An 11727-nucleotide genomic window follows, 5' to 3' on the forward strand; every position below is an offset into this window, starting at 1 on the left:
ACTTTTTACATTGGATTTTAGTCTCTTCCTCATAATAGCATCTTTAGAAGATTTACTTACACAAAACCTTGCAGCATCTCACCATGTGAAAAAGTAAGTTTTTGTCATAGGAGAAAAGCATGTGAAGTGCTTCTCGCTCATTTGTAAGGTTTTTAACTAGTGTCTTTCTGAGGCTGGTGTCAGTTCTGTTGTAGCTAAATTACTACTTCAATAGCAATTGCTGATTGCATTAGTTGCCTTTATAAAAGAGTCAAATCTCTTTGAAGTCTAAGGGAAGGAAAACTGAAACAAGCTATTTAATGGGATTTTTCTAGATACAGTTTGAATGGCATAGCTTTTTATATTTTTAACTTTTAATGTTGAATTGTGATCCAGATGGCAACTGTGAATGAACTAGAGTTTTACTTATATTTGTTCTTTCTCTGACATGTCCAGCTAGGAAAAACCCACAGTTGTAATGTGAATACTTTTTTCCAACACCTCCTCTCTTTGTTCTTTTTAACTAGCTAGTTGTGTCCAGTAGCCACATCTGAGGGCACTGATTTTGTTTAGTGGAGATCAGTAGCAGGATTTTTGTGTAGAAAAGATTGTGAAGATTTGGTGTTAGTTTTCTGTTTGTAGACATATTGTCCTACTTTACAGAAAGGTACTAAAGGCAGGCAGAGCAGAAGTGTTCTGTAATATCAGCTTATTATGTGTAAATAAAAATTGTTGCTACTCTCTTAAATTATTTATGGGGAGGAGAGGTCTGTTCATGTTTTGTGGGTGTGTTTGTGTAGTATGCATTTTTGCCAGTGCACTATCTCTTTTGAAAGCAGCTGCTGGAATGTAATGTTTTTTACATGTTTTTTTTCAGCTGCTGAATTTGTAAACCACATCTTTCACAATCCTGCATAATAACTGGCAAACAGAACTGCATTAAATGGCTCTCATAAGAGACATGATGTCTCCTAAGAATTTGAATATATTTATTTAGAGTGGTGGAATCAATAATGTATGCATTTAGGTATGCAGGCTTTACTTTGCTGACAACTCACTTCACACGCAAGTCCATTTCAAGAAGAGACCGTGTAGCATTGTGCAACATATTTCTTTCACTTGCTTCTGTTTTCCGTATAAAACAATACATTTTTGAAAATGTTTTGTGATATCATCCTTGCCAATCCTGTCTAGATTGTTTTTCTTGTACTCTCCTAGCAAAATGTTTGCTGTTACATGTTGATACCATGAGATTATTGCAAGTTAAAAAAATAATAAAAATTGGTGAACGATGCAGGAATGTTCAGATCCCGTGCAGCATAGGGCAAGAAGCACTGTGATGTGCCCTGCCTGATTTTATTTCAGTGTTCTTGGCTGACTGTTCCTTTTTTCCTGAAATTCAGTAGGGAGGTTGTGGATATCACAATTAATATGGGGGAGGTAGCTCTGTTGGCTTGTGTGCTGTTTTCCATGCTTTAGGAGGAAGGAATAATTCTGGTATCACTTTGTGCTGCATCTGCAGTACCTAAGTGTGGGAGAGCCTGGTTGAAGAGCTGATAACTGGGGAAGAAGGAGGCAAAAACACCTTTCTTTACAGGAGACTGTGTTGAGGCAGAAAGGTATAATTTTTAGCTGCAGGGCTTTTTTCCAGAATATAAGTGCTTTTAACGTGTATTATTTGTCAGAAGTGATTAAAGTTTTCTTATGAAACTCACCTATGTGTTTTTATTTTTACAGAATTAAAACCAGAACAGGTGAAGAACATGTCTGCCAGTGAGGTAAGCTGTTCCAGCAGCTGTATTTTCTCCTTTGAATAGAAGGTTTTCTCATTAGAAACTTTGAAGATCCCTTTTTTATGTGTTGTATCATACAAAATTTTGGGGGGTATTATCCTTTTTAATCACTTATTCATTAAAGAAAATTCTTTAGAAATAGAGACTGACAAGATCTGTCCTCAGATGTCAGAGGTTCATGTGTTGTTTGTTGGCTTTCAGGCTTCAGAGCACTTATTTTTCTGCTAGTAAGTCTGTTGTTCTTTAATTTCAGCTGACTGTCCTGTCTTTTCCTTCACACTGAACTGCAATATTTGTTACCTAGCTGATGTCAGAGGCCTGGCTTTTATTTACTCACAGTGTTACTTCCAAGAGAATTCCCAGAAGTGTTATGTGAAATTACTTCTACCCCCTCCACCCCATCTTTACATAAAGCAGGTTAACTTAGGGAGAACCTAAAACAGATTGGTGCATGTGTGTGTGTAGTACTTGCATTCATTGACATGGATCAACATGAAGAAAAAGATTAAGCTCCTGACCACAAACTGCTAGGAAAAAAAAAAAAAAGGAAGCAATTGGTCCTGTGTACAGAAGTTTCTATTCAGGTGTGTGTGCAAACCATGGTTACATAGGGAAAATTGAGCAAAACTTAATTTCTCAGTTACTTTTTGTGTTTAGCCTGAGGTTGTGGCCAAAGCTGGAAGGATTTGTTGCAGGAGGATAACAGCATCTGTGATAATTTGTTGTGATGTCCTCATATGCACCAGCACACATCACCTACTGAAACAGGAAGAAAGTACACAGTCTAATGAGCTATTAAGTAACAAGGCAGATCTTACTATTAGCAAGTGTTAGCTTATTAAAAATGTTGCATACTGGTAGTCTTAAATTACAAGACTCTTGCATCAGGTCGTAGAATAATAGAACACCCAGTTTGGAAGGGATCTTGAAAGATCACCTGGTCCATCCTTTTGTGGGAAAGGGAACACAGATGAGATTATTTAGCACTCTGCCCAGTCATGTCTTCAAAACCTCCAGCAATGGAGACTCTTCCACATTCTTGGGGTGGTTGTTGCAGTGAATGTCTACTCTCTCTGCAAAAAAAATTTGTTCTTACATCCAAGATGCAGCACTCGTAGAATGTGTTTTGTTAAAAGTGAATACTCAAGCACTTCTTGAATAACCTGAAGTAGGTAAACTGCTTGTGATCCTGATGGTATTGATTTTCTGTTTAGATGAGAAATATCAAGCTGTCAGACTTCACAGAATCTCTGAAGAAGATCAAGCGCAGTTTGAGCCCTCAGACCCTGGAAGCGTACATTCGCTGGAACAAGGACTTTGGAGATACCACCGTGTGAGACACTACTTGAAGTGAAACACTGCTGCCTGGGGAGCAGCTGGTGCAGAAAACTGGGAAGCAGCCAGAGTTTACAGGACTTCACAGATATTTAAATATCTGCATTAAAACTTGAGATTAAGAGAAAATTATACAATGTGAAATGTGTTCATCATCAAAGCCTCCTTGGCATTTAGTGAGGATTTACACACTGTAAGAAAGAGCACAACAGGACTTCAGATAAGTAAGATTCCTAGCAATCTGATTCTGGTTTGAACATTAATATATGTATATTGTTTCTGCTACAAGTCTCTGATGATATTGATCATTGGAGGACCTTTCCCTATGTTGTGTGTGTTTTTTTGTTTTTAATTTTGCCATGACGTTGATGAACAATGAACTTGGAACAATGGTGTTCAATTTGAGGTTTGTAAACTGCAGTACATTTTTTTGACTTTTTTTATCCTTAATGTGCCAAATAAAACAATTTCCCTGTGCAGAGTGGAAGAGAACAGCATTGGGGAATTATCATTATTAAAATGTTAAAAGTAGCTGGTCTGTTATTATTTGTCTTTTTATTTTGTTGTAATGTGACTGAGTTGTTCACAGGACAGGTTTAAAGAAGACCTTTGATAGCAGAACAGCAAAAAACTCCAACCTTATAAAACCAATTCAAACTGCCTTTTAAAAGAAAAATTACTAAATAAAAGAATAAACTGAGATACTCATTTACTGGCAGTATTTTCTCTTAATGCATTTTGTAACGCTTTCATTGGTAGAATGTTAGCTTATGCTTACAGTGTACATCTTGAGCCCAGCTGATGTTTGAGAGAGTAGGTGATGCTAATTGTTGAGTTTCAGAAATGACGTGTTTCTACTCTGTATTTTGGTCTGTTTATGATAATTGAAAGTCAAATTTCCATTGTGATAATTTTTTTAATCTCTACATGTAAGCATTAAAACATGAGGCAACATGTTTAATACATAGCACACATTAATGTTTTTATAGCTTTCGTATGTTTCAGTTTATATATTAAAGTATGAAACACTCAACTGATCTGCTTTTTTAAAAAGAAACTGCATCTTTGTACAAATACTTGTTTTTATTATATAAATGACAAGCTATTAAAAAAAACAAACTCTTAAATGATAGCCTTTAAATACCATAATAAAGGAAAGCATTTTTGCCTTTACTTCTAAAGGCCCAACATCTTGTTTACAAATTCTACACAGATTAAACACAGATGTTTAAGATGCAAGGCAGAACACTAGTTCCTTGTTAAAGCAGGTTTGTGGGTTGTTGGGTTCTTTGTTTTTTTGGTTGGTTTGGTTTTTTTTTTAATACACCTCTCCCAACTTAGTGATACTGCAAAAATGCATATTGTTTACTGTTGTTTTAATGACAATGAATTGTAAGTATTATTTGCTTTTGGTCTTAACAGAAAATTTGTTTTTAATGTTTCATTTAACTTATTTTTTTAACTACTTACCTGAAAGTTGACTATAAATAATATATTATATGTATATATGAAAAGAAAAAAACAACCCTAGCTGATAGATGCAGTTGTAGGTATAGTAATACTCTGAGAGGACTGTGCTCACTGTGTGGTATTGAGTACTAAACAGCAGAAACTCTGTCAAACCTTTGAGATGCACATATGCAATACGTTTGGGATTTTTTTTTTTTTCAACCAGAGATGCTTTTAACTGATCTTAAGATTAAAAGCAATCAAATAAGAGAAGATTGTGTTCCACTACTATGCCTTTTGAAATAGTCTAACCAAACCACTTCTAGCCTTTTAAGGATAGGACTCTCTCAAATGTATGTCTTATGTAAATGAAATGTGACTGTGGTTCCTCTGATTCACCTTTCTGGAGAAATGCTAAAAGATTTCGGATTCTTAAGTCTCATGTCTTGCTTTGCCTTAGTTCTGCCTTCAGTAGACCATCTCTGTTGTTGGAGATTCCTGGCTGACTTGATCCATATTTGTAATATTCTTCATAGTGCTAAGCATGAATGTTACTGTTGTATTAGCATCTGCCAAATAGCTACAGCTAAGACAGGGCCTTGGTTTTATTCATAAAGCTTTGACAGACATTCCTTGAGATCCTTTGCAAATGAGGACTTAGAAGATAATGCTTCTGGTTTTCAGTGTTCCTAAATGATTGTTACAAAACTGTTGGTTTTGTCCACTTAATTTTGAGGAACATACTGGTTATTTATTTCAAATGCATACTCATTGGCATGGGATAGGTACCTGAAATGTTGAGGTAGAAGTCCCCATCTTTTAAAGCAGCACCAGTATGCAGGACAGAGTCAGACTCACCAGCTGCTACATAAAAAGAAAAGGGACCAGCCCTTTCACTAGTTTGTACAACCAGTTCAGGTCAAGAGAATCTGCGTGACTGGTACAGCTGCTTTTTAGTCTTCTATCATGCCTGATTGTTTTCTGCTTAGTGGATGAACTACAGCACTCTAAATTAATGCTCGCACACAGTAAAAAGAAGAAAATTTGGTTCTGCAGCATCAGTTTGCCCCACAGCTGCTGGACTCTTAGCCCATGGCCAGGTGCTGTTTGGTTCATAAACCTCCTTTAAATGTCTTGTCTTATGCTATTTTCTGAATAGTGTCTTTTAAGAATAATTCTGTTCCGCTTAAGGCATTATCTTGCATCTTACTCCTCGTTTTACATGTAGTAAGTCCCAGCTCAGTGATTCTGTCTATATGTTGGATTAACTGTGTATAAGAGCAGATCTGGGGAAAAACAACCACAACAACGGAAAAAAAAAAACACCAAACCTTTCCCCTCTCTCCCCCCAGGGAAAAAAACCAAACAAAAAAACCCACTCCAAATAATCTCAAATTACCTGTATTTCCCAAGTCTGTTGTACTTACACAGAACTTTACCAGCTGTATTTTCCATAAAATCAGGTTATGTTCTAATACAATGTATCAAATGAGAATGAACAGAACAGCAGCTTGGATGCTTTTAACCTTTGTGAAGACTACCATTCCATTAATTCTCTGGACTGATTTTTTCCTTTCTCCCCCCCCCCCCCCCCCCGACTTTGATTTTCTGTGAATCTGCCCACTGCTAGTGAATGAGCAACTTGACCCACTTTTTTGACATGATTAGTAAGCAGCTTGTCTGGCTCTCTGCCAGCGTGTTTTACTGACTTTCAAGTGTAGCAGTTACTGGAGGGAGAAAATAAAACCAAGCCCTTGTGTTTTTCTAACAACCTTCTTCATACATCTTTCTGCTTTTATTAAGCAGGAGCCACATTTTTTGTCTTTCAACATACTGGAAGAATAGTATGTAGATTGCTCTTTCTCCTTAAAATGAAAATTTATTATATGTTATGATGCTCCCTTTACTAATGTTGACTTTTCTGTGGACTACAGCAAACCTGTACAGTCCTCTGCACATGCAAAGACAAAATCAACACAGCATATTAAAGATAAGCCTTAAACTGGGATATGTATGCACAAATAGGTTTCTCTGTCCTGTTAGTTTCTTAGACTTTACAGTGTTTAGAATACCAGAAAAATTGGCATTGTGCCCCTGAGATGTCTTGCTGACTCAAAGCCAGTTGCTAGTACAGTCCTGTTGAATATGGCCCTGCAACTTGATGTAGGTAACAAATGTGGTAATAACACTTAAAAATGAGTAAGAATGGGATCTCTGAACTGAAAAGGTATGTTGTCAGAGGCTGTTGCTGGTTTTTCTGTTCCATTCTCTTAAGTGTTTTTAAAATGACAGTTTTTATATATATAACTCAATTAACCTTACCTTCTGGTGTAGGATAAATAGTATTTTTTCTGTTCTAGACAAGCGGGGTTTAGCACTGCTTGGCACTGCTGTCAGGTCCCTCTTATGAAATTTAAGTACTTTGTACTGGGAATACTGAAGTCAGATATGCTGGCAAATGGAGCTGAGACATCTGTTCTGCAACTGGAAAGCAGTGTTCTCCTTAGGGTTTCCTGAATCACCTATGGTGAGAATTCATGCCCTAGATTTCCACAGTGCTTTCCTACCCAAGACATGGATGATGCATAGTTGTGCCCAGCACGTGCTTCTCTGGCTTCTCCAGCTTCAGTGGTGCTTCTGCATGTGGCAGCTTTGGGAGGCAGCCAGTGCTACTGTACCTGACCAGATTTTCATTCATTTTCTGTGGTGCCCTCAAGCTTTTGTGATGCTTTAAGTTGTTGGGGTTTCTACCAGATATCAAAAATGGAATGAAAAGTAGCAAGCAGGTAGTGAACACAACTAGCTATCTCAGTCATTGTGCTAATTAGAGGCAGTTTTATTATTAGTTTCTCTTGAGCTGCTATTTAGTGTTGAAGAATGTTGTTTTACTGACCTATGTGAATTTTCATGCTTAGGATGATCTGCAGACATCCTAAAAGATGGCAAATTGATCAGCTATTTTCTTTTAGAATTTCTTATTTAATTATAATTTTCAGTATCTTTTCTTTTAATTATTGTAATTATAATTCCACAGGATGAGGAAGTTAAGCTGTCACTTCCTGCAAATACAAAATCATCTTGTAAAATACGGGGAAATGTGTATTCTGTTTTTCCTGCTTCTTGTGTAAATCATTAACTGTCTTAGAGTGGAAATTTTTTACCTTGTCAATAACTACCTCCTGAGTTCAGCAATAATTGGCAAGGTACACACTCCTCCGGTGGATTCAACATACTGGCTCGACACTGCAGATTCTTCAGAGTCTGATGTTTTGATTTGAAAATGCTTGACATTACTTCTGGAAACTATGGTGATGAACCTTGTTTTGCTGTAAGACTCTCCTTGCCTTCATAAGATACGCTTCTTAAAAAATCCTTTCTTCAGAGAAGTGGCTTTGAGGATTAAAGGTCGGTGCTCTGTGCAGTTGGTTAATACGGGCGTAGCGGTCAAAGATGCTGGGCTGTGGCCTCTCAGTTATGCAGGGTTCTCTCCCATTAGAAGTGGGGAAGAAAGTATTTTGTCTAATAGTGGCACACCTGTCAAAGGGACTGGAAATACAGAAACTGCTTTTGCTACATGATTCCCATTTTTTGTCGTGTGAAGGGCTGGTCGGTATTTTTCAGAAATCTTTATTAAAGCGATGAAGACCAAAGGTGGAGACAAAACACCATACCACACCTCCATAAAATATATCAGACAACTCCAGTCTGGGATGGGATTAATTTTTGTATTTTGTTGTTGAGAAGCACTTTTGTTTCATTGTTCTTTTAAGAATGTTTTCTGAAATGTTAAACATCACTTTACTAAAAATAACCAATGTAAAAAAGCATGACAAGCAGTCACATAGCTTTAGCTTACAATAAAATGTTTCATTTGTCCTGTTATTACTGTTTTCTTGTCTGTTTATCAGATAAAATGTCCAAAACTAATAGCCTTTTCATTAAACTTGAAGCCTGTTAAATTGCTGCTGGTTTAAAAAAAACCCCACATTTAAAAACATCAGGTGTTGTATACCAGATGATGGAACAATAAATATGTAAATAAATCAGTTTCTAAAGAACATAACTCAAGTTCTTAAAACTAATGTAAACAGAAGTGCTACTTCCTAAATAAATGTGCTTAAACTGAAAGTGTGTGCTTATCCTAGTCTTGCTAGATCATGGTGAAAACCAGGAGTTTTCACATAACTAATTCTGGTGGTCATGAGGAAGTTCTGAAAAATTTGGAGCAACATTTGCTTGGCCTGAAAACGGCTTTTCTTTTGCTTGGGGGAGAGTGCTGCTGTTAATTCTGTTAACAACATAATTTCTTTACTTATTCCCATTGCCTTACCATTTGTAATTCTCTGTCTTGAGGCTGGATCTGGACTGCTTACAGCTATTTCTGTTATTACAGTTACATCCTGAACATAAAATTAATCAAACGTTATTTTTTTTAAGATTCATTTTAATAATACATATCTGACAGCATTAGGGGTCTCCCAAAAAACACCCATGACGACTGCCTTCCACACATCATCATGTCAACCACTGCTAAAACAAATCGACCAAATAAAAATCAATACAGTAAGGAAGAAAAAAACCCAGTATTTTGGACTGAAGCATGTGAGCTATTCCTGCTTCTGTGAAGGAAAAATTCCTTAGGACAGAAAGACATCACTGTGTCTCTCCAAGGTGTCTCTGGCTGAAATACTACTTTTTGGGGGTAGATTTTGAACCACTAAAATGATTTCTATTGTGTAATTTTGTGTATAGGTTACAGACATTCAAATACTTTATTCTTGTAGAGGGGATAATCAGAAAATTAAAATCAGTGAAGAAAGAAGAGCATGAAAAAACATATCCCACCATTTGCTATTTTGAAATCTACAGAGATTTTGGTTTTGGCAGCATACCCTGGACTGAAGTTTATCTTGGACTCATTGAGTTGTTCCCATTCCAGCCAAGGAGGGGAGACAAGGCTGCATGCCTAGTGTTAGATGTTGGTATATCTCAGATGTTTATTTCTGTATTTTAGTGCTCTAAGTTTGCTACAGAAAAGTGAGAAAAAAGTAAGTTAAAACTTATTGGGTGGGGTTTTTTTGTTTGTTTTGGGTGGGTGGGGTTTGTTTTGTTTTGGGGTTTTTTGTTGTCGGGAGTTTTTCCCCCACTCATGCCATCTTTCTGCAAAATTCCAAATATGTTGTGAACTTGTGAAATCCAGCCTGTTTCCTATAAGGGTTCATATGGCTCTGGAGAAGACAGTTATGCAACTTTCCCTAAGTTATTTTTTATTCTATGTATCATGATAAAACAGAAAATACATGTAGTGGTGAAGGCAGAAAAATATAATTTAACTAAAATCCATCTCTCAACACTTGTGGGATTATTCCAGGTGCTGTGTTCCAGCTATATTAAAAAAAACCCACATGTTTTCCAGAATACCAGCCTACAAACAACCTACTGAGCAAAGTGTGGTGGTTTTACCACACAGTTTTGAAAATTCCACTTTTTTTGCAGTGTATACTGTAAGAACAATATGTTCTTTCTAAGTCTGTAACTTCTGTTATTTTTAAATCTCATTTTAGTAATTTCTAAAAGGCCTCAAACTTGCTTCAGTAAGACATCCTTGAAGACTCTTGTTATATGCATATGCCGAATGCTAGTATCAGCTGTGCTATTGTAGAACTTTTCTTCTGTGAAGGCACTTCCTCAAGTGCAGCTTCTAATAACTAACTGTTGGCCTCTTCTGGGAAGAAATACCCTGTGACATCAAATAAATCAAAAAGCCCAATACTATGTCAATAATGAAGTAACCAAAAAACTTTGTGGAGCAAATTATACAGCGCTTCACCAGAGTTCTGATTTCCTCATTAAATTTGAAAGGAGGCAGCAGCTGCAGTTTGAATTTCTTGCCTGTCATCCAGATTCTATAAAGCACAAATCTATTTTCTGCAAATAGTTTCCAAAATTTCTTCCACACACTGGAAAAAAGCATAGTGATTGCAGCCAAGAGCTTAGAATGAGGTTTGAGACATTAAATAAATCTTAAGGGGTACAATTACCTGATAAGTCTGATAGTTGTTCTTAATTAATGATACCTCTAAGGACCAGATACACTCAAAATCTGGAAAATAATTTTTTAAAAATCAATAATCACAGGTTCTGCAAATGCACAGGAACAGGAGACAATACACAAAACTTAATTGTGAAGCACATCAAACTGTGAAGCAAATTAAAGACTGGCTTGTTCCTTGTTTAATTTGATGTACAGGCCTATCTCTCACCCACAGTCAGGTAAGTATTTTGGTATGTTTTACAGAACAGGTGAGATGCAAATAACATTTTTAACTATGGGTACTGGAGAGCTGAATAGACTCTTTAAGAGAACAAAGATTAAGGCAGTGTCACAGAAGGTTGTTCCAAGTTTCTTCCTAGGCACAATAATGTGTCTTAATAAAATATCTCACTTCAATTTTTATTTCTCTCTTTTCCACTTACTTTGCAAATAATAATAATAAATAATTAAGCTATTTTGTGAATAAATCTTTCAGTACGTTCAATCCCATGCAACTTTGGGATTGCTTTGCAGCACAATTTTCCTTAAGAGCTATCCGAACTTCCAAGATGATTTCTGTTCTGGATTTCATTGCACTTTCTATGCAAAGCGGTCCTGCCGTACACATTCCTTCTGACAGGAGCTTCTGGGCACAGTGAAGCCATCTGCTGGCCACCCAGCCCGGGGATCGCTGTCACCTTGTGTCCCGGCGTTCCCGAGCCTCGGGAGCGGTGGTCAGTGGCAGGATCCTCTCAAAGTCCGCTTTGGATAGCAGCTGGCTCTGGGATGGGGCTGGACTGCGTGCGGATCCCTCCTCTGGACTGTGATGCTCCGGATGTTCATCGTATCCAGAGCCACGGGGGCACTTCTGGGAATCTCAGCACACCGTGACTACATTTTCAACATAATTCCTGTAGTTTGGAGAGCTGCTGTCCTTTGGGGGTTTCGCCGGGGAAAAGAAATTCCTTTTGCAGGCTGTGTCCTGAGTGCCCTTAACGCCGAGTACCGCGGCTGGCGGTGGGGACCGAGGAAGGAATGCTCGTCCTGGGAAGCAAATCCCTCCTTGTGGAAGTGCTGTAGTGGAGCATCGTGACAGACTATGGCAGGCCTAGGACTACAACACTCTTAAGCTGTGCC

At 37.4% G+C, this 11727-nt stretch overlaps 1 protein-coding gene across 5 annotated transcripts in view; it reads left to right on the forward strand.

The window, feature by feature from the left end:
• SPAST (spastin) overlaps nucleotides 1–8684 on the forward strand; it is a 38487-nt gene extending 29803 nt beyond the window's left edge. For all 5 annotated transcript variants that reach the window (XM_041476960.1, XM_041476962.1, XM_041476961.1 and 2 more), the window contains 2 exons: nucleotides 1717–1757; nucleotides 2987–8684. In XM_041476960.1, the coding sequence (XP_041332894.1) occupies nucleotides 1717–1757; nucleotides 2987–3109 (164 nt within the window). In that variant the 3' untranslated portion in view covers nucleotides 3110–8684. The remainder of the gene's footprint in view (nucleotides 1–1716; nucleotides 1758–2986) is intronic.
• The last annotated feature ends 3043 nt before the right edge of the window (nucleotides 8685–11727 follow it).

Source organism: Pyrgilauda ruficollis, unplaced genomic scaffold (assembly GCF_017590135.1).
Source record: "Pyrgilauda ruficollis isolate IOZ18807 unplaced genomic scaffold, ASM1759013v1 scaffold4, whole genome shotgun sequence".
NCBI classification, from domain to species: Eukaryota; Metazoa; Chordata; class Aves; order Passeriformes; family Passeridae; genus Pyrgilauda; species Pyrgilauda ruficollis.